Consider the following 22,874-nt stretch of genomic DNA (forward strand, 5'->3'; position numbering starts at 1 on the left):
ACTTCAGAACCCACCCCTTGCGCTGCCCAGAACCTCAGGCCAGGCAGGAGCCCAGCCCAGGACACCAGGGCAACCCCACAGACAGCCTTGTTCGCTGATGAACATCATGTTAGAAGGGCCAGAACAGATGTGGTTTGACCAAGGTGGATCTATCAGCAGGTATGTGGGCAAAACTTGCAAATGTGCTTTCTCGTTACGTGGAAGCATGACCAGGGAAGTGAACCTGCTTTTAGTGAAGTGACAAAGGGCAACTGCTCTGACTCAAGAACTAGGCTCTGCCAGCCCCTCAGGAAAATGGGCCGAGGGTTCTCTTCCTTGACAGGAACACCACTGAAAGCCAACCGTGAAGAAGAAAAGGTTCTGCTTGGAGACCATGGCAGAAAAGGGCATCCACCAGGCGAGAAGCTGGAGAATGGTCAGCACTTCCCAAACTGAATGCCATGGAACAGCAGCCCCTAATGTTCAGTGAAAGCAAGTCTGGGAAAGGCCACCAGCAACAGCCCTGTCTTGGAGCTCCTGCATGTATATGCCTTGAAGGACCTGGTCCGGAGGCCCGCTTTTCACCAAACACTGTGAATCTGCAGTAAGCTGGAGGCCCCTTTCCTCCAGGCCCTGAGCCCCGGCTTCCTCCCAGCACAATGAGGCAGATGGACTGAGTGTCGCCAAGGTCCTCCCACTCTGCTGTTTTTCCAGGCACAGCCAAAGGCTGGTTCCCCTCCCACCTCACCAAAGGTCCTAGGCTGGGGGAGTTTGTTGTGTGGGAAGGACTGAGATGCCCACCAGGAAACTGGTGCCACCGTGTGCGGCTCTCCCTTGATCTCCGCCTACCCCACCCAGAGTCGTTCGGGTCCTGCCGCTCTAGTGAGCGTTTCTGGAGGCTGAAACCTGGGAGGCAGGGCCAGCACAAGAGGGGGATCCCCACAGCAGCCTCTCTCATCCCTGCCTGCCAAGCCTCCCTGCTCCTGTGAGGCTGGGTGCTTCTGGCTTCTCGCTAGCAGAAACACCCAGGTGAGCTTCCCTGGCCTTAACCACACTGTTCTAAATACTGAGGAGCAACACTTACCTAACTGATCAGTGCAGGGATGGGTTGTTTCTAATCACGGATGTAATAATCATGAGTGTACACGCCTCCTCAGAAAGCCCCCACACTCCAGGAGCGACTGCAAACGCACTGAATCATCTCCCCACACCGGCAGCTCCTTCCTTGGAATCTCACACTTACCTCTCGCAAAGCACACGTCCCACACCCACAGCACCTCATATCACAAATAGACCCCGACCTGTGAACAATTATTCTCACTCGTCCTCCCACCCATGTGGTCCAAACGGCTCCTGCTGCTGATAATCCCAGCTGTGGGCATGCAGTCACCACTCTCCACCTGGCCCAAGGGCAGAGCCCTGGGGGTCTACCAGAGACTTCTGTGGGTTACCGCGGAGGAAAGGGAGGAAGCTGACAAACCCACTCATTTCAAAGGCATGGCCCCAGCCCAGCTAGTATATTGGGGCACCCAGCCTCCATGGCACCAAAGAGAGGCTCAGGGGCTTGGCTGAGCATCCCACAGCAACTCAAAGCATGCTAACACAGCAAGGGTGGGGCTGGGAACCCAGGGTCCTCTGGGGGAGAACGCAGGCCAATCTCATGGAAATGGCCTTGCAGTGGCCTCTTGATGAGTGTAGGACACTGCCTCCATGTGGATGCTTGGCCCCCAGTCTGGGTCTCTACTTTACCCCAAGGTTGTTTCTTGGGATGGGTAGCTGCTCCACCCCATCAGGCCCCAGCTTACTGGAACGGAAGCCCAGGGGAGGCGGTTCCTGAAGCCCAGGTGGGAGGCAGTTTCCTATCTCCCTTAACACCTTGCTCCCCTCACTGGCATCCCTCTCCAAGACCCACTGTCAGGGAGAGAGGCTGGCCAACGGCCAGGGAGACTTGCCTCCCTTTGGGCCCTGCAGCTGCTCATGGCCCTCTCCAAATGAGCATCCACTGGGAAAAGTTGTCCGTAAGACTGTCGTTGACCCTCCCTAAGGCCATTTTTCCAGGTCAAACTTGGACCAGGTAAGAAAGCGTCTTCTACTCAGGACTGAGCCCAAGCTTTCAGAAGGTGCAGGAATCCCTCAGGACATCTGGGGCCAAGACTTTTTCTCTGCTACCACATCTGGGAGCCAGAATACAAGCCCTGGGAAGACACAGAAGCTGATGGCCAAGGGAAATGACCAGGAAAAGAGAGCTGGTGAAAAGGGGAACCGGGGAGGCCTGGGAAGGCAGGTGGGATGGAGGAAGCCGGCGCAGAGCTGATTACCTGGGTGAGATGAGGGTTGGGGTTGAACCCACACTGGTTGCAGACCTTGTTGTGACACTGGGTGCAGGTGTTGAAGTTTGGCTGGCTGGGGGTTGACGTGAGATCCGAGGTCTTACATATGGGACACAGCGTGCTGCTGGGAAGGGGGGCGATCTGGGGGACGGAGTAGGGTGATGTGGGGGTGCTGCCTCTGTCCGGTGACACAGAGGGGGACCGCCCTGATCTCTGCGTCCTGCTGTCTACCTGCAGCGTCCTGCGGGGGCCATCAGCCTCCTGGCCAGCTGGGCCCTGTGCCCTTGTCTCCTGGGGGCTCTCACGGCTGGGAGCAGGAGAAGAAGGCTGCTTTGGGGTTGGGGAAGCTGTTCTCTGGCTACCCAGGGGCTCCTTGGGGTCCAGTCTCCTGGAAACGCTGAAATGACATTGAAAATGACGATGTTAGAGATATACCTTAGAGAAGTCCCCTGCAGAGGTCTCCACCAACCTAGGTGACTCTGCCAAGCCCCGTTGCCACCCTCCTCTGCTGCCCAGTGGCATATCACAGCCCCCACTGGCTGAGTGCTGACTGACAAGTGTCCCCTGACCTGAACCGTCAGCACCAGGCCATGTGATCGGCTCATGAGTGTCCCCTCTTACATCCCACTAAAGTGCAGAGTCTGATTCAGTAAGTCTGGGGTGGAGTTTGCACTTTTAAGAATCTCTAAGGTACTCCAATAAAGCTGTTAAAAAAAAAAAAAAGAATCTCTAAGGTGATGCCTTTACTATAGTCTGCAGACTACACTTTGAAAACCAAGGCTCTAAACCTATACATCAGTAACACCTAGGCTGATTTTAAAATTTCTGACTCTCAGACTGCACCCCAGACAAATTACATCAAAATCTGTGGGGACAGGACCCTGGCATTACTATTTTTTTCCTCCCTAAGTGATTTCAACATGCAGCTAGTTTAGAGCTACTTCCCTGGCAGGTCTGTTACATCCTGGCTTGTCCACTTCAGAGGCCGACCCCGGGCAGTTGCAGGTGAGGATGGGAAGGCACTCCAATGCCCAGTTAATTCCATCTCCATTAACTGGCAAACCATCAGGCTAAACTCAATGCCCTATATTCCTTCTCATTTGACCCAATTTCAGTTCATTTCTGCCAGTTTTCCAATTTGAAAAAAGTCGAGCACAAAAAGCCAAAAGCAATGCTTCATATTGCTTCCCTGAAATTCGATACTTGCTTCAGTCTGTATTCATGTGGGTGGATACTGGCACCCAGGCGACAGGGCAGCCTGGCTGAGAGCCACTGCAGAGGCCCGGCCACAGCCGCCTGTGGAGCATCCTGGCCTGGCCCCTTCAGCCCCAGTGTTCCTGGTCCTTGTAGGGTCTGACTAATAGGAGGGGATTCTAAGTTTGCTGCCTTTATATGAAGACCATCTGCTTGCCAAAAAAATTCAGGAGCCAACTGAAGGATGCCTTAGGACAAGCTATTTCAGAGGGGAGACGAGGAGCTTCCCTGGCGAGGCCCACTTCAAGACACTCTGCAGTCCTTCTTCCCTTCTGAGGAACTGCTCGGGAAGAGACACACCCTTGGTCTAATAAAGACTCTTCCAGGAAAAAGAAACACTGTTGAATGTCCATCAACCAACAACAGAATACACCCATCCATCCAGTCTCACAGACCTGCCACTTTCTTCTTCAGTGGGATAACCAGAGTCTGAGTCTAGCCCCTCTGAGCCACCTTTGCCACCAGCTGTGAGGCCCAGTGTGGTGGTGGCTGCAGCCATCTCTGGCCCACACCTGGAACCTGGGCTCTAGGGCCTTTCAGTAGACTAATTTCTAGGTATTGTAAAGAAATAATCCCACTTGGCTAAATTCATAATTTCATTTTTTACTTAAATTATTTGGGGCTAGAATTTAAAAGCAGCCCTTGAAAGCCAATCAGAAACGGGCTTCCCTGGTGGTCCAGTGGTTAAGACTCCACGCTCCCAATGCAGGGGGCCTGGATTCGATCCCTGGTCAGGGAACTAGATTCCGCATGTAGCAACAAAGATCCTGTGTGCCGCAACTAAGACCTGGCACAGCCAAATAAATTAAAAAAAAATTTTTTTAAAAAGCTAATCAGAAGCTACGAAGAGCCCTTTATAATATGTGAAGAGACTGTAGCCCCTTCTCAGGCTGTGCAAGGTCAGTGGTTTCTCCTGAGAAACTTAGCAATTTCTACTGTGTTTGTTTTGCATGAGGTGTGACAGGCAATCTTCCGTGTACACAGTGACTTTTTAAATTCAGTGTTGCCTCACAATGTAGTCTTTCTGGGGACATTTTATGTGACACTTAGGGATCCAAATTCAAGTTAACTTTCAACTCAGCTGTGGTGACAGTGAATAAACAAACAATGCCCATTGCACCCAGCAAAGTCTGCACTTGGAAGGGCAACGCTCCCTGCACAGAGGCCTGATGTGTGTTCACACATCATACGGTGACTGTAGTTGACACCTGGCAATCACAATACACGCCCATGAGCCCTTCACTCTCCTGTCTCCTGGATGATTCCTCACACCTCTCCTTGATCTGCAAGCCGCCAGCATGTCCCTCCCTCTCCTTGCTGTCACTGACGACTTGCTCACCATCTCGCAGGGAAAGCGGGAGCCACTGGAGGGGAATTTGTACATTTAAGGCCTCTCGGCGTCTGTCCCACTGTGTTTGCCTGTCTGTCTCCTATTCCCAAGGCCCACTTCTCACCTTCACAAATTCTCCCCTCTCCTTCATCGTCCATGTTTACCTCTCTATTTGGATGATTTCAATGGCCATACAAACATGTGTCTCCCATCTTGAAAAAGAAAAAAGAACTTTGGCCCACTTTCCCCCTCAGCTACTGCCTCATTTATCTGCTGCTCTTTACAACAATACTGCTTGAAAGAGTGGTCTCCACTCACGGCCTCCAGCTCCTCTCCTCCCTTCCTCTCAACCAATACAGCCTGGCTGTTGCCCATCCTTCCACAGAAATCACTCAGGTGACAGTCACCGGTGCCCTCCACATCATCAAATCTGACAGTCGCTTCTCAGTTCCTCCTCCCACCTGATCATCCCCAGACCAGCAGCGGAACTTGAAAGCGCTGAGCATTCCATCCTTCCTGAAATAAGCTCTCCACTGGCCTCCCGGAACACCACCCTCTCCTGGGCGACCTCCTCCCTCCTGGCCGTACCTTTCCAAGCTCTTCTGCAGGTTCTTCCTCGTGTCCCAAACCAGGGACCCCACTTCCTACACTGCAGGGACTTAGCTTTTGTCCACACAAGCATTTCACAAATGTACACAAACCCCTGAGGCTCAAGACACACCCAGACTCAAGGCTTTAACTCTCACTCCCCACTGATAACTACAAATGTGTGTCTGGCCCAGACCCCTCCCCTGAGCTCCTCCCTTGGCTCACTGCCAACTCTACATCTTCACTGAGATGTCTTACAGGCACCTCAAATTTGCTGTGTCCAAGCTGAGCCCCTGATCTTCCCACAAATGTGCCCCTCCTCATCTTCCCCTTGGAGTCTCTGACTCCCTTCTCTCAGCCCATGTCAATCATCAGTAAATCTTGTGAGCTTCAGCGTCTGGCCACTTCCTCTGCCTCCTCGCTCCACCCGTCAATCACTGTGCCCTCTTTTTTTTTTTTTTTGCACAAGCTGGGTTGCTCCCACTTGCCCCTCTATGTGGTAGTCTTCACCATGCGGCAGCTGGGATAATCCTTTACATACATAAATCAAACTACTTGTCTGCTTAAACCTTCCTTTCCCTCCCACAGGAAAAGCCAAAGGCTTTACAATGGTCTGTGAGGCCCCATGAGATTTGAGCCCTTTCCCTCCAGCCTCATCTCCTACTATCTCTCTCTCCCTGTGTCCACTTCCCTTACGCCAGGCCCACTCCTGCCTCTGGGCATTTACATATGCTGGCACTTGCGCTCTCTCAAGTCTTTGCTCTGGTGGCATCGTTTTGGAGACACTTCCTGGATCACCCTATTTAAAATGCAGCTTCCATCCCTCCTGCCTCTTTGTTCTCCATGGCACTGAGCACCTTCCGACTCATCATATACTATGTATGTTGCTTCTGTGCACCCTCTGTGGTCCCTGCATTAGCCTGCCAGCGCTATGCGGGCAGGGCCTCTGTGCTTTCTCCACAGCTGCACCCCGGAGCCTAGCACAGTGCCCGGCACGTGCTGGATGCTCGAGATGTTTCCTGGATGGATGGACTGCAGTCACATCACGACTCAGAACATTAAAATGTGGCCCCAAAATGTGTTCGAGCTTAGAAGACATGGCATGTGACAGGTATGCACTCAGCCCTCCGCTGGATCTGACCTCACGCAGGACAGAATGACAGGAACAACACCCGGAGTCCTCTCTGGCCAGGGGCTGCACCTCCAGTCCCACCACATAGAACACTCAGCTTGACCACGGCGATGGTGATACTAATCGGGCCCTCATCATGAGCACCACATGTGCCAAGCACCTGTCACATATTAACTCCTTTAAGCCTCATAGCAAATCCATGCGGTAGGATCCAATTTGCCTATTTTATAGACAAGGAAACTGCCACACATAGAAGTTATGGAACTTGCAAAGCTATTATGACCTGTAAGTGGTGGCACTGGGATTCCAATATCAAGGCCACCAGTCCATGTCCCTAACCATGTCTCACAACACCTCTGGGGGAGCACAGTGAGGCTATGGAGGGGTGGGAAGCACTGCAATTTGGATTCTTTGGATTCTTTTTTCTTTCTTCTGAAGAGCTGTTTAAGTGGAAACTCCCTCAGAAGCGGCCTGACATTTTGCTTCTCACATGTAGCACCATGCTGGGCACTGAGTGGACACTCAATAAGTGTAGAGGCAAAGTAAACAGGAAGTCATATGGCAGTGCAGTGAGCTCACGGAGCGGGGCTGAGCTAGGGCAGTGATGTTACTTTGTTATGACCACTTCCCCTGGAGTTTGGCCAGCAACGCTGAGAGACACATAGAGAAAACCACATTCATTCACTCATTCATTTGAGCATTCAGTCATTAGCAAAGATTCACTGACCCCTGGAATGATAGTTCCAGGCCCTGTGATAGGTACTGATGGTAAGAATGGATTACGTCTCTTATAAAGGAAGGTGGGCCCACAGGTGTTCGTTGTATTGCTATCCTTTATATCTTACACATATTTTATCAGTGTTCTTATATCCTCTATAAATACCTATTCAATATTTAACTAAAATACATTTTTTAAAAAAGTGAATCAGACAGGGATCCAGTCTTCTGGGAGCCTCCAGTCCAGAGAGGAGACAGATGTGCAAACAAATCACTGTAAGACACCTCCACACAGTCCAGGGAAGGCAGAAGTCTGACAAGGCTTTGAGGACTAGGAGACATCTAAACCAGGTCTTAATGGATGGGCTGTTCTCCCCAAGGTAAAGGGCAATTGAAGCAGAGGGGAAAGCACCTGCAACGGCCCAGAGGCCTGACAAGGTGTAAGTCAGTGCTATTCTCAGCACCTAGAACAGCTCCTGGCAACAGTGTGCACCCAACTACCAGAACTACCTGGGAAGCTCAGAGCTAAAATAGGAAGGGCCAGGGGAGCAGGGCCTCCGAGCTTTTCAAACAAGGGAGTGCTCCAGCTCTGTGTCAGGGAGATGGTGGAGGTAGGGAGACAGTGAGAATAAGGCAACAGCCCAAAAGATAGTCCAGGGACCAAGAGGGAGGGAAGGCTCAGCAGGGGTATTCTGACCTGGGGTCTAGGGAGGAGTGGTTCTTTTGATTGAGACAGAGGATCCAGGGAGAGAAGCCAATTGGTGGGTGGAGGCTGGGGAGTGAAATGGCAAAATCACTAGGTTGAGTTTGGTTTTGTTGAGTTGGTGGTCTTCGGGGGGCATCCAAGGAACATCAGGAAATGGGTCGGAGCTTGGGGTCAATTCAGACAAGTCTAGATATTTTTATCTGAGAGAGTTAAGGGTTCAGTTCACAGGCGAGCCTCAGGGGATAAAGATCACATGGAGAGCAGTGGTCCAGAAAAGATTTGTGGGGAGCATCAACTTTAATGGGAGCAGAAGGGGTATCAGAAACAGAGAGGTCAGAGAAAGGAGAACAACAAGAACACAACCCCCAGGGTCAGAGAAGTTCCCATAAGGAGGAGCATTCAACAACATGCTCCTGAGTCTACGTCCCTGAGGGCTGAGAAGCCTCAGAAGCTCTGAAGGAAAAGGCCACACCCACGAGGGCCATGAGCCCTCTCCCACTCAGTCCCCTATCCTCAGGACAGGCCAGTTCTCTATACTTCTGACCACAAGGGCCCATCCATGGCCAGAGATCCAGATTTGTCTGTGACACTCTACTGGACACGAGTCCCAAGGGGGCCAGGGTTGGAGTAGCTTAGGGCCTCCTGGGGAGGGCAGAGGAATGCCCTCCCCAGGAGGCCTTCCTTAACAAAGGTCTCCACTGGGCACAGAAGGGAGGGAGGGAGGGAGTTGTCCACAATCGGGACCCAGCCCAGCCCCAGGGAAGACCTGGCTTCATGGATATGGCTCATCAGTAGTGAGAGCCCTGGAGGCCAGTGCTCCTCTCAGCAGCCTCCAGGAGTCCTGCTCCTTGAGGAGGGCTGGGATGAGGACAGGTGAGCAGGAGGGGAGAGGGACACTGCCATAAAGTGGAAAAGACACAGGAGGACAGGCAGGTGAAGAAGGAGGGAGAGGGCAGAGCTATGAAGGAGTGGCTGGAAGACAAGCAGCAGAAGACTAAAAATGCCTTATCCAGGATAGATATTTTAAAAAGATGGCCAAGAAAGGTAGAGGGTGTAAAAATTGCTGTATTTCTACCAGGTTTCCTCCCTTTCAGCATTTAAGGCTACTGACTAATCAGAAACAAGTCTTAAAGCTAGCTAGCAGGGCAGGAAGGAGCTCCCACCACAAGACCAATCCCGTCGGCCTCCCCACCAGCTCTCCTCAGTACCCCTGTGGCCTTCCGTCCCATACCATGACCACTGCCGGGAGGAATAATCCAGTCAAAAGCTGGACTCCCCTCTGTCAGAAACTCCCAAGAGAGGCATGAGGCCGACAAGCTCCAGTGACCAAAGATGCTCAGACACCAGGTTTGTCCATAAGGGCAGGGCCACCAGGGAGAGCCGTGGCTGCCTTAATCCACGTGGGAAGGAGCCTGGAGGCCCTCTGGCGGCTGCAGTCAGGGAGGGCCTGCTCAGGCTGGGCAGACTGGCAGGAAAAGCAGGAAGAGACCGTGTGAGCTCCCAAGGGAAAACTAGGCCGGGGTCCACATGGCAGCATTCTAGAGCATGCCCCCCGCCACCTCCAGTTGAATATTTGAAAGAGAAATATTTCACACAAATAAATGGCTGCCTTTGCTCACCAGGAGGGGAGTAAATTTAAAGAAACTGTTTTTCTAAGAGCAGCCGGAAGAGTTCCCACAGCTTCAAACAAGGTTTTGATAAATTCTTGGCTGACCTTTCTATAACAGGCAATTATGGCCAGGAAGATGCTATGGGAGGATTTCTCCTTTAAGGTCCAGGCCAGGAAGGACCTCTAGGCCAGCCCAGCAGCCCCCATGTATCCAGGCAGAGAAGCAGGGGCTGCAGAACGGTGGGCACCAGGATCTAGGTCCTGGGTCCTGGAGCAACTCTCTCAGGAATAGATGGGAGAATTCAGAAAGTTTGAGTTTTAAAAAAATGCCAGTTTTCACACAAGAAAATATTTCTTGACCTGCCTAGCTTTCAGGCCAGTGGCCTCCTGCCTTTTTGATCATGGGTCCCTGGTAGGGATAAGAGTTGCTGCCATCAGACACAGCCCCAGGGAAGCTGGAAGCATAAGGGGAGACACCAGCAGGAGGCTGAGAGCAAGATGGGACCCAGGCCGTAACTGTAAGGAAAGCAAGTCCTGGCTACCTCATTCCCCAGCCTTGAGGCCTATCTGGGTCCACTAGGTTGAGAGCATTTCTCAGGACAATCTGATTTGGCCTTGGTTCCCTTTAGGTCCAGTCAGTCTCCAGAATCCAGAACAAGGATGGGAAATAAAGGTAACTTTCCTCCAACCCCATTAATTGGTAGAGACTGCCTGGAGGGCTGGGTTTGAGAAAGATCAGTGGGAAAGATTGTTGCCACCAATTAGAAAGGTCTGTCATGAACCCAGGAGTAGGGCACATAAGCACAAAGGCCATGAACTTGTCATCCATGATGCAGAACCAAACCAGACCCTCAGACCTGCCTCAAGTGATACCCAGCTTCCAGGAGTGTCTCATTCAGAACTGGGCCAGACCCACCTCGGGTCAAATTCATCCCCCGAAAGAGACCAGAGGATGCATGTAGTGTTTACTTCTGACCTTTCCCTTGGTCCCATTTTCACCTCCAATCTGTGGTCTTCCCAGAGTCACAAGAGCTGTGTGTGGGCATCAGTCAGCTGAACCATCAAATGCCATAAGCTTGGTGTAACTCTGAAAGCTGAATGTCTCTTGCACTGTGGTGCTTGTGTGAACCATGGCTCACCTGAGGACAAGCGAGTGGTAGATGCCATCCCCCTTAGGACTCTGTTGAGGGGTTACTAGTCCTCTAGTCATAGCTTGCCCATTCATGTCTTATGGAGTGTATCTCTAGAATTTTTTATTCATTCATTCATGCTAAAAGAGCTCATAGGAACCACGTTCCCTAGTTCTTGAAAGTCCGAACATACCTTTGTGGTCATTAAATCTGAACAACAGCTTGGCTGGATGTAAAATTCTCAGTTGACAGTTCCTTTCCCTGAGGACTTTGCAGGTACAGCCCCTGTGTTTTCTAACTATGACTGTGGAGAGCTCTGGGCCAGCCCAATTAGTTCCCCTTATACGTATACTAACATTTTCCTCTAGGTGCTCTAGAACTCTTTTTCCTTTTCTCTTTGAAGTTTAGTAACTTAATATTCCATATCTATTTTTCCTGAAATTCAGTATGTTGTTTCAAACTAAAGATTTATGTGTTCCTTTACTGCAGGGGGGAAACGTTTTCTATTAATTATACCTTTGAATATTTCTCTGTTCCATTTGTTTTGTTCTCCTCTCCAGAGATACCAATTACACCTACTTTAACTTTCCTTTGTCTTTCCATTGTTCAGGCTGCTGGCAGCCCATGGTTCCCCCCCACTCCCCCACCCCGAATCTGCTCAACTCCTTGAGCAACTCCACCTCCCTAGTAACTTCTTGGCATCACACAGGGTTCAGGGACACTCCTAAACGTCCCCACATATGGTGGCTTTGCTAACCAGTCCAAGAAGGTGGTTCTTGGGTTTGGCCCTCTGGACTCTGACCTCCCTGCCCTAGCTCCACAGAGGCAAATTTCCCTTTCTGTAGCCCTCCCTCATCAGAACTAATTTTCCCTGTGTTTGGAAACCATTCTTTGTTCATTGCATTCCTACATATAGGTGTTCCTTTGTTTTGTTGAAGAGAGTTTTCTGTTTCTTTCTTTTTTTTTTTTTTTTTTTTTTTTTTTGGGTTAGGTGGGCCTCTCACTGTTGTGGCCTCTCTCATTGTGGAGCACAGGCTCCGGACGTGCAGGCTCAGCGGCCATGGCTCACAGGCCTAGCCGCTCTGCAGCATGTGGGATCCTCCCGGACAGGGGCACGAACCCATGTCCCCTGCATCAGCAGGCGGACTCTCAACCACTGCGCCACCAGGGAAGCCCATTTTCTGTTTCTTATTCTTCTTGCAGTTTTTGGTTAGTTCAGTAAGGAGACTGAGCAAAGAGATGCTTTTAATTTATCGTATTTAACCAGAAAGACATTTTACAACACAAAACAAATGCCATTTTCTGGCTTTTCACCTGTGCAAGTTCTAAGTTTTCTAAAGCATGGTCCCTTTATAAATCTGATTTAAAACTTTAGATCTTATCCTTAAGAAGAAGAAAAGTACACATTCATAAACATTTTTGTTTGCTCTCAGAAGGCACTGGACCTCCTAAAGCCCATGGAGTCCAAACTCCTCAATGGCTGGTCTGGGCCTACTACACCAGCCTGTCTCTCAAGCATCACCCACACGTCCCCTAACACAAGCCCTGCCTGAGGCCTGGGAGCTCCCCAACAGGCCAGGGGCTTTCCTGCATCCACGCCCACAGGCTCTCCAGAGGGCTGGCTGAACACTTCCACAGCACCATTCCAACCTGACTTCTGGTGTGGAGCCTCCTGGGGTCTCCCTCCCTATGCGTCCCCCTCTGGCCTGGTCCCAGTGCTGCCCCTGCAAGGCACTATCTGTTTACAGTGTCCCTTAGGTCAGACTGAGCACCCTATAAGGGCAGGGATTCCCAGAATCTAATGTGGGTGCAATCCCTGTTTGCCAGTCAAAGGAAGCAGAAGTTCACACAGGTTGTTTATAAACAACTGACGAAAGATAATTTGTAATTAGGCAAGATTTATAGGAAATGACTCTGGTAGGGCTTGAAAGCAACTTCTTATTTTAGGTGAATTAAACAGTCATATTTATATCAATCATCTTTTACAAAGGTCTGGTTCAGCCAATTACCATAAATTCCAAGGGGAAAGGATCCAAAGACTGGGTTTTACTACAGTGCATAGAGGAGCTGGCTTCTTTAGCTAGAACTTAGTAGGAGGGGAGCATTACTGCTTTTAGTGCCCTAATGCCTTTTTCCCACTTATTCACCAGACTTGGGTAAAGCTCATCAGTAGGAGATTCTTGAGGGAGACAGGAGAGGTGAGGGCCCACACTGGGAGCCAAGAGGGCCAAAGGAAGGAAGAGGAGGCAGGCAGGTGGCAAGACCAGAGTCACCGCCCAGAGATGAGACCCAGGTCAGCAGCTCCTCAAAGGCTCTCCCCGTCACCTCCTAGGCTTTCCAGGTGGCCTGACCTGGGACACCAGAGGAAACAAGGCCCCAACCTCAGGGACTCTTCTTCCCTTTGGGCACCATAAGGACTGAACCCAGGATGCTGACATTCATCTGGGCAAATCCCAACACATCCCTGTACTAAGACCTACAGCATATACAGCATTTGAATTTTAAGGCACCCCCTGGCCTTTTCCAGCCTGTGGTGACCAGGGTACCCTTCAATGGCACCTCCAGGCCCGCCACATACCCCCATGAACTCCCCTCCCAGGCTCAGCTTTCTGAGGGCACACATGGTGGACAGGCAAATTCTTAGCCCCCTCTCTACAGCCTTCTCAAGATCTTTGGCCCCAGGCCGGCCCTTGATTCTCATTTACCAACCCTGTCTTCCGGGAGTGCCATGGTTCCCAGGTGTGGCCCAGGAATTCAGCCCAAGCCACCGAGGTTCCTACCCCCACCCAGCCCCAGGCTTGCAGACATCTGCATGGGGACCCCACACAGGGACAACTTTGAGCTGTGAAGCGTCCCAGTTTTCTGGCTCAGGGAGAGGACTCTTAAAGCTAGGAAGCTCTAATCAGGAGTCAGGAGTCATTACATAAAGCTGAGCCAGCTTTTCCCCTGCTTCTCACTCCAGCAAATTCTACTACTACAGCCTTTTACCAAGGGGAAAGCACTATGCTTGTCAGCTCTCTTCCAAATTCTGCTGAAACCAGGAGATAAGAGAAAACTGCAAGTCTTTGTGACAATGGAGGCAGCAGGCCCCAGTCTCTCCACTCCAACTCCAACACAGCAGAAGCCAGGACTCTGGCTCAGAAAGCTTGACAAGCTTCTGCCCTGTCTTCAGACCCAGTGCAGTGGATTCAGCCGTCAGCCTGTCCTCAGGGACTGCCGGGACACACCCTTAGCCACAAAGATGCTCCATGCCCGCCCCGATCCAAGCACTGAAAGGAAGATGGGGGCCAACAATGCAGTTAGTAAGATAAGCCAGTGCCTGCATCATTAATATGTGAACTGGCTGAACACCTGCTGTGCGCAGGGTACTGGGCTGGACCTGAAAAAACCTCAAGTGTATGAGGCTTCCCAGAGCTTGCCCTTCTAGACTTGCAGGGAAACCCCACCTAGCCTGAGGACCCCTTAACTCCCTTCTCATGGAAAGCAAGGGGGATCCAAAAACTATGTCTATTGTGTATTTGGGGGGAGAAAGAAACACCAAAGTAACGTCTGCCCACTCCATGTTAAAAACCTCTCTGTCCAGATATCAGCCCTGCTCTTTTTTTTAATTTAAAATTTTTTAAACTTTTTTTTTTTAACTAGTAAGAGCTTGCTTGCTTTTTATGTTTCTATACAATAAGGAAAAACTTATCTGTGACCCAAAAATGGTAAAAGAAAATTGTGACCGAGGATCATCCATGGTCCTTGGTTTCAGCTGAGTGAAAAAATAGAAGGGGTTCCATCCCTACTTATCTCCCAAAGTCACCCTGTCGGCGCTTGCCCTTCTGTCACTTGCTCCCACAGCCCAGGGCACAGTGCTGGTTCTTGCGCAGGGCTATTCCAACCGCTAAAGAATGCTGCCTTTGTGGGAAAACTGGACAGGTACATGTAAAAGTATGAGATTAGATCACTCCCTAACACCATACACAAAAATAAGCTCAAAATGGATTAAAGACCTAAATGTAAGGCCAGAAACTATCAAACTCTTAGAAGAAAACATAGGAAGAACACTCTATGACATAAATCACAGCAAGATCCTTTCTGACCCACCTCCTAGAGTAATGGAAATAAAAACAAAAATAAACAAATGGGACCTAATGAAACTTCAAAGCTTTTGCACAGCAAAGGAAACCATAACCAAGACCAAAAGACAACCCTCAGAATGGGAGAAAACATTTGCAAATGAAGCAACTGACAAAGGATTAATCTCCAAAATTTACAAGCAGCTCATGCAGCTCAATAACAAAAATACAAACAACCCCATCCAAAAATGGGCAGAAGACCTAAATAGACATTTCTCCAAAGAAGATATACAGAATGCCAACAAACACATGAAAGAATGCTCAACATCATTAATCATTAGAGAAATGCAAATCAAAACTACAATGAGATATCATCTCACACCAGTCAGAATGGCCATCATCAAAAAATCAAGAAACAATAAATGCTGGAGAGGGTATGGAGAAAAGGGGACACTCTTGCACTGCTGGTGGGAATGTGAATTGGTTCAGCCACTGTGGAGAACAGTATGGAGGTTCCTTAAAAAACTACAAATAGAATTACCATATGACCCAGCAATCCCACTACTTGGCATATACCCTGAGAAAACCAAAATTCAAAGAGAGTCATGTACCAAAATGTTCATTGCAGCTCTATTTACAATAGCCAGGACATGGAAACAACCTAAGCGCCCATCATCGGATGAATGGATAAAGAAGATGTGGCACATATACACAATGGAATATTACTCAGCCTTAAAAAGAAATGAAATTGAGCTATTTGTAATGAGATGGATAGACCTAGAATCTGTCATACAGAGTGAAGTAAGTCAGAAAGAAAAAGACAAATACCGTATGCTAACACATATATATGGAATTTAAGGGAAAAAAATGTCATGAAGAACCTAGGGGTAAGATAGGAATAAAGACGCAGACCTACTGGAGAACGGACTTAAGGATATGGGGAGGGGGAAGGGTGAGTTTTGACAGGGCGAGAGAGAGTCATGGACATATACACACTAACAAACGTAGTAAGGTAGATAGCTGGGGGGAAGCAGCCGCAAGGCACAGGGATATTAGCTCGGTGCTTTGTGACAGCCTGGAAGGGTGGGATGGGGAGAGTGGGAGGGAGGGAGACGCAAGAGGGAAGACATATGGGAACATATGTATATGTATAGCTGATTCATTTTGTTGTAAATCAGAAACTAACACACCATTGTAAAGCAATTATACCCCAATAAAGATGTTTAAAAAAAAAAAAAAAAGAATGCTGCCTTTGGACAAAGGGCCTGCAGCACCGGAAATAACAGGTAATGAAATGAGGAGGAAAGCCTCTGAACAATACCTCTGCCTTGCAATTCCAAATTTATTACAATCAAGAGAACTCAAAGCAAGTGTTCTCATACACAAAACTTTACCATACACAAAATAATTAGAACTTAAATGTGCAGGCATGTTTGTGTGGTGGGGAGGGGTGGCGGATTCGGGGACTCCCAGAAGGAGAAACGGATGTGGGCTGGTACAGGTAGAGAAAACTCTGGAGGAAGATGCGGGGAAGGGGACAGGCTTCCAGAGAGCAGTGGGGGCAGTCTGCCTTTCCTCCACACTGGGTCACCACTTGGTCCTCAGAGCCTGGCACAGGGCCTGGCATACAGGGGGACTCAGTAGTTGTGGACTGAATGGCCGATGGCCTGGGGTGAATGATTAGGGAATCAGCGGTCCTGTGTGGTGGCGACGGACACAACCAGGCTTGGAAGATAGTAAATGTGTTGCAACAATCCTGGGGCCACAGGACTTCTGAGGCTGATGAGAGACAGTCTGGGGGCAGAAAGGACTCTGAAGTCCAGGACAGAGATACCAGGGTAGGCCCTGTTCAGGAGTTTCACTCAGAAAGCCCATTTGGGGACTTCCCTGGTGGTCCCCAGTGTTAAGACTCCGTGTTTCCACTGCAGGGTGCACGGGTTCAATCCTAGGAACTAGGATGCCACCTGCGGTGCAGCCAAAAAAAAAGAAAAAAGAAAGCCCATGAGGCAGCTGCCACAATCGCACAAGCCACACTGCGCCAAGTGCTCACTCTTCCCACCTCTGAAACAGGTGCAAGGGAAATGCCACCAGCCCCACCCATGTTGCCACCCCACCCTGGATACACTCGGCCTCTGCCTTCAAAGCACTCTACAATGGGGTCCTCCCACCCGCAGTCTCCTCTTTCTGCACTGCCTTCAGGCAGGGAGTCCTGAGGCTCCTCAGCTGACCCTCACTCCTCCCAGCTTATGCTCTGCTCTCTTTCTAGAAGGCCCTTTCCTTAAACTCCAAGTCAACTTCAAAACCCAGCTCAAGCATCCTGCCCTCTCTGGGACCTTCCTCAGAGTCCCCAGTCCCCAGAAACCTGCTGTAGACCTTCCTGCAGACTCCCACAGCCTCACACAGGGCAGCTCCCTGAGGTGCCTGAGGGCAGCTCTTTGGCCTCTCTCCCTGCCCTACCTGCATGCAGCAGAGGACTAAACACCCAAGCCCAAATGGGGTCTGTGCTAAGGAAGTGTTGATCTAGTGAATGCAGTTCTTTACAGGGCTTGTGAAAAAAATCAGAATGACAAAAAACGACATCTCAAGATGGTAAATGAGACTCAAGATTCCAGCAGGAAAAAATGCCTTCTTCATTAAAGGAAACTGTAAAAGGAAAGCCACCCACCACCCTTCCAGCCTTCAACAGCACTGTGCCCACTGTTCCACCTTCCCTGTCAGCCTAAAATGTACATGGATGGAGGCTCTTTTTCCTTTTTTGCCAACTCCGCAGTCTTTCCTCTGTGGTTCTCTTGCCCTTCACTTCTGAGGGATCTAACTCAGAATAAGAAATCTAATATCTACCTGTGGCACTTTGGTTCCTGAGCCTCTCTCTCCCTTAGACTGTGAGGGCCATGAATGTGCTGTGGGTTCCTTTCTAGATCCCTCCTGTTGGATTTTCACCTACGAGTCCCTCAGGGAGCTTTGCCTGCCACTGGTAGAGATTTCCCAATAACATGAGAGGCTAGGGAGGCCTCCTGCAGCTCCCTCACCCCACCCCTCTTCACCTCATGTGCCTATTCCTTCCTCCTGCTTGAGGAGCTGACCCTCACACACCCCAGTGCCCAGACTGCCATGGGGTAGCTAACTCTCTTGCAAGGCCCCCTGGGCCTGGCCTAAGGCCAGAATCTTCCATCCAAGGAGGAAAAGTCCCTTTCAGGTGGGACCCTTGACCAGGAGAGGTCCTTCCTCGGGCTGACCACCAGGAGCTCCCTTCCCTATTCTCTTCCCCTTCCCAAGGCTCAGCATCTGACCAGCAGAGGCTCAGGGATGCCCATGTTCCTACCTGATACATGTTCACATGTCCAGAGTGTTAAACTCAGCTACCTGTGCTTAAAATCCATTAAGACAGATGTACTCAAAAGGAAAATGTGAGTCTGAGGGTGGTGATTAAGACCCAAGAAAAAAGCCTGATGAGATGCTGTGTGACTGTGCATGCACATGTGTGAGTGTGGGGCACTAGTGTGTGCTCCTGTGTGTGCAGTGCACTGCACGCACACGTGTGTGAGCACATCAGCACATGTATGACCACACTTTTCATGGCGCATGGAGTTACAGCCCTGAGTAATGAGTAAGACCCTGTCCAGGAGGTCTGCTCCCAAGGGGAAGGGCAAATGCCCTGAGGGACTAGCCCAGCCCTGTGTCCCCGCCAAGAGTGCCCAGGCCAGCCTAAGCCAACAGAGCGACGAGGGTCACCCCAGTCTGAGGAAGAGCAATGCCAGGTGCACAGTAGGCACTAAGAAAAACATTAGCTCTTTCCTTCCTCCCTTCCTTCCTTCCCTGGCTTACAGCAAGGGGAGTGGGCAGGAAGCCTGGGATTCTGATGCCAAAATCTTCAGGGAAGTGGGAAGTAATGAGAGGTCCAGCCAGCAAGGCCAAGGGAGAGAAAGTGGTAGAACCATATGGCCTGTGGCTGACAAGAGAGGAAGGACCAGGGTCTAAGGGCCAGGCTCATGCAGCCCCAAAGGCCCCCTGGCCAGGAGGGACATGCAAGTGAGTGTGGGTCTGCAGAGCCCTGCCGAGGGGCTGAGGGGACTGCGGCAACCTCAGGCATAGCCAGGCTCTCACCTGGCAGAAGGTGGGGGCAATGTCTGAGAAGGTGCTGGGGACCCAGGATAGTTTGGGATGACATGGACAGAGCACGTGGTGAGTGCAGATCCAAATGCAAGCTGGGGAGACGAAAGGGGTTAAGGCTACGATGGCAGCCATGGCAGCACAAGTGTGAGGCTTCACCGAACATTAGACCCTTTTTATCAAGAGCTCCAGGGTGCCTGGCACTGGGCTGCACTACAGATGTTGGTTACCTAGCAGTGAGCAAGGCAAACAAGGCCACTCGTCTCATGGAACTTGCCTTATGGTGCAGAGACAGGCAAAGACCAAGAAGACAAATGGATAAGCCTGACTCGTTCAGAACAATACAAATGAGGAAGGAGGGGGATGACCCTCAGAAGAGGGGACACCTGAACAAAGCCACGCAAACACCCTGGGGCATGGGAGCAGACCCTGCTTCTGGACTCCTTCCCGAGCCTCTGCACCTCATCTCAGTGCCTGTCTACATGTCTTTGCTCTACCTGTCCACCAGGCTGCTAAGACTCAAGGATCCCTGCATTATTCATAACAGCCAAAAGGTGAAAACAACCCAAAAGCCCATGGATGGGTAAATGAATACACAAAATGTGGTATATACATACAATGGAATGTTATTCAGACTTAAAAAGGAATGGAGGGACTTCCCTGGTGGCTCGGTGGTTAAGAATCCGCCTGCCAATGCAGGGGAAACAGGTTCGAGCCCTGGTCCAGGAAGATCCCACGTGCCACGGAGCAACTAAGCCTGTGTGCCACAACTACTGAGCCTGTGCTCTAGAGCCTGTGAGCCACAACTACTATGCCCGCATGCCACAGCTACTGAAGCCCACGTGCCTAGAGCCCGTGTTCCGCAATAAGAGAAGCCACCGCAATGAGAAGCCCACACACCGCAAGGAAGAGTAGCCCCTGCTCACCACAACTAGAGAAAGCCCGCACGCAGCAGCAAAGATCCAACACAGCCAAAAATAAATAAATAAATTTATAAAAGAAAAAAAAGAAGCCAGACACAAAAGGCTACATATTTTACGATTTCATTTGCATGAACTATCTAGAATAAGTAAATCAATAGAGAGGGAAAGCAGACTACTAGTTGCTAGAGGCTGGGGGAGGAAGAAATGGGGAGCAACTGCTTCATGGGTATGGGGTTTTCTTTTGGGGTGAAGAGAATGTTTTAGAACTAGATGGAGATGATGGTTACACACATAAATAAAATAGACACATGCACTTGGAAATTCATCTTGGGACGATTTGTGACAGCAAAGCTCGGGAAATAACCCCAAAGTCCTCAGTAGGAGTTGGCTGAATAACACTGTGGTCCAACAACATAATGGAATTCTCCACAGCTGTGAAAAGGGATGAGGAAGGTCTCTGAGGACTGCTGTAGGATGATCCTCAGGATCATTGTCAGGGGCAGAATTGTTAAGCCTAGGATATCTTATTGTGCTACAGTTAAGGAAGCTAGAGCAAACCAGAGAGGCCAGTGTAGGCCCAGTCAGAGGCTAGTGGTCCGAACACCAGCCACAGGGTGTTGCACAGACCCCTCACAGGGTCAAAGCAAACTGGTGCTTGTTGCTGGGAGGGAGAAGCTGCTTCATGGATGTACCAGGAAAGGGAAGCACCTAACCCAAAATGAAGGGGTTGTTGGGGTGGGGGCCTCTGCACTCGCTGGGAGCTGGCAAGGTCAGCTGAACACTTTTTTGGGCTGAGTCAGATCTTGAGTTTCAGCACAGAGTGACAGTATGGCTCACCAAAAACCTGCTAAAAGAATGGCCAACAGAAATCTATCTCCCTGGGCCTTCAGAGCTACTGGTATCACTGTAGCAAATGGCTTCTGGGTTGTCTCCAGCAGTGGAGCGGGGTCCACTCAGCACTCCTCACACAAGGCTCACTCCTGGAAAAGGATCTGGTCACTTGCTAATTCGGTAATCACGATGCATCCTGGCAGGCCTGTGTTGCCTAGGGTGCCAATCTAGACAGGTAACTCCTGGGACTTCACTGGTGGTCCAGTGGTGAGGAATCCGTTGTGCAATGCAGGGGACGCTGGTCCAATCCCTGGTCAGGGAACTAAGATCCCATATGCCGTGGGGCAATTAAGCCCGCGCGCCACAACTACAGAGCCCACATGCTCTGGAGCCCACGTACCACAACTAGAGAGCCCGTGCACCCGCAACTACTGAGCCCGCGCGCCACAACTAAAGAGAAGCCTGCACACCGCAATGAAGAGCCTGTGCACCGTGACAAAGAGCCCACACGCCGCAGCAAAACATCCCACGTGCCGCAACTAAGACCCAATCCAGCCAATAAATAAATAAATAAATAAACAAACAAACAGACAGGCAACTCCTGTGATACACCCTGTGCAGTTGGGAAGAAGGAATCAGGCTAAGCTGGTGGCATCTGCTTACAGGACCACACAGCCACTACAACTGGCCCCACAGGAGGAGGAATCCACTGAGGTTACACACAAGCCAGGCAGCACACCACCTACAGGCAGAGATGAGGCTGCGTCACAGAGGAAAGGGCACTTCCTGTGACAGCTCAGAACAAGGTCTCCAGGGCTAGGGCAGAAGAAGAGAGCAGTGGAGTAGCACCTGTGCCGCTCAAGAGTTCCCAGGCTGTTGGTTCTGGAGGAGCCAGCAGAGGTGGGGCACGACTCTATGGGCCCAGCCCCTCCAGTGGGTGCGGAAGGCCAGGCCCCAGCTGCCCAGTGAGAGGCAGGTATATGAGCAGCTAAGCAGGGCAGGCCAATCTGCTGATTGAGCACAAAGCTCTGGGAGCAACTCGCCCCACCCACAGAGCAGCTACCCCTCACAGGAGCTGCAGGGGTGTGAGAATCTCACATGCTGTGCCCCTGACTCACAGGATACCTCTTCTTTCACTCTGCACATGAGAAAGACCTGTCACTAACGAAAGAGCCAGAGGTCAGTGGACAAAGAGCCCTTGGCTCCTGCCCCCAACCCCGTCTCACCCAAACACAGTGACTAATTGCAGAGATCTCAAGTTGAGAAGCTCTCAGGAAACAGGGTCCTCTTTCCCATATCTTTACTTGGTGAGGCTTGTGTCTGACAGTCAGTCATGGTTAGCTCACAGAACACCAAGTTCTCCTGCTTCCCTTATAGCTTAGTCACAGAGAACAGAACTGGAGACCACGCAAAAGCAACAGATGGAGTCCTCTCTATTTCAGCCAAATGCTGTGACTCATTTAAACAAATCCCGCATTTTTCAGAAATCTAATAATTACCTCCTATTGAGAAATAAAAGTATAAATTCTTCAGAAACAAACAATGCTAGTGATTGATATATACAAAAAATTGGAAAACTGTCTGGTATCTTTCTGAGACTGGATATAAACCAGGCTAGACTGAGACTCAGCCTTCACTCTGAGACATCATGGAGCGACTTCAGTGAGGAAAATGACATCCAGGAGACTCTGCCCCAGGGACTACCATCAGAGCCTTGGCCTCTGTTTGCAGCTCTAGACTTACTTCACCTGCAAATTTTTTGGCCAAGACACAGAGCCGCAAGATAGCGCTGGAACAGGTGTTACACTCAGAAGACCAACCTCCAAGAAACCATGCTCTTACTAAGATCTTTCTAGGCTTCTGGTCACTCACATATCTCACGAGGCCTCAGAAAGGAAAGCAGAGCTGAGCCCATTGGACACTACCATGACCAAGAGTACAAGTAAGGACCTCCTTAACTTCTGAAGAACCTTCAGGGAGAAGGTCTCATGTGTGATGTTCAGGCAGCTCGGATGGTTGCCACCTGCACTGCAGACCACTTCCTCGGTCCCTCCAATTTTCCTGGCCATACTTCCAGGCTACCCGCCCCCCACCATGGCTTCCTTTTTCTGGAGCCTAGGAACCTCCCTACTTTCCTTCCTCTTGGAGAACTTACTCTCCTCTCTGCTCTCCCA

General features: G+C 50.4%; 1 protein-coding gene across 1 annotated transcript in view; it reads right to left on the reverse strand.

Annotated features, from left to right (window-relative positions):
- BSN (bassoon presynaptic cytomatrix protein) overlaps positions 1 to 22,874 on the reverse strand; it is an 86,892-nt gene that overhangs the window by 33,790 nt on the left and 30,228 nt on the right. Inside the window, exon 2 of the mRNA XM_032649528.1 lies at positions 2,298 to 2,706. Coding sequence (XP_032505419.1) covers positions 2,298 to 2,706 — 409 coding nt within the window. The remainder of the gene's footprint in view (positions 1 to 2,297; positions 2,707 to 22,874) is intronic.

This window comes from Phocoena sinus, chromosome 11 (genome assembly GCF_008692025.1).
Source record: "Phocoena sinus isolate mPhoSin1 chromosome 11, mPhoSin1.pri, whole genome shotgun sequence".
Taxonomy (NCBI): domain Eukaryota; kingdom Metazoa; phylum Chordata; class Mammalia; order Artiodactyla; family Phocoenidae; genus Phocoena; species Phocoena sinus.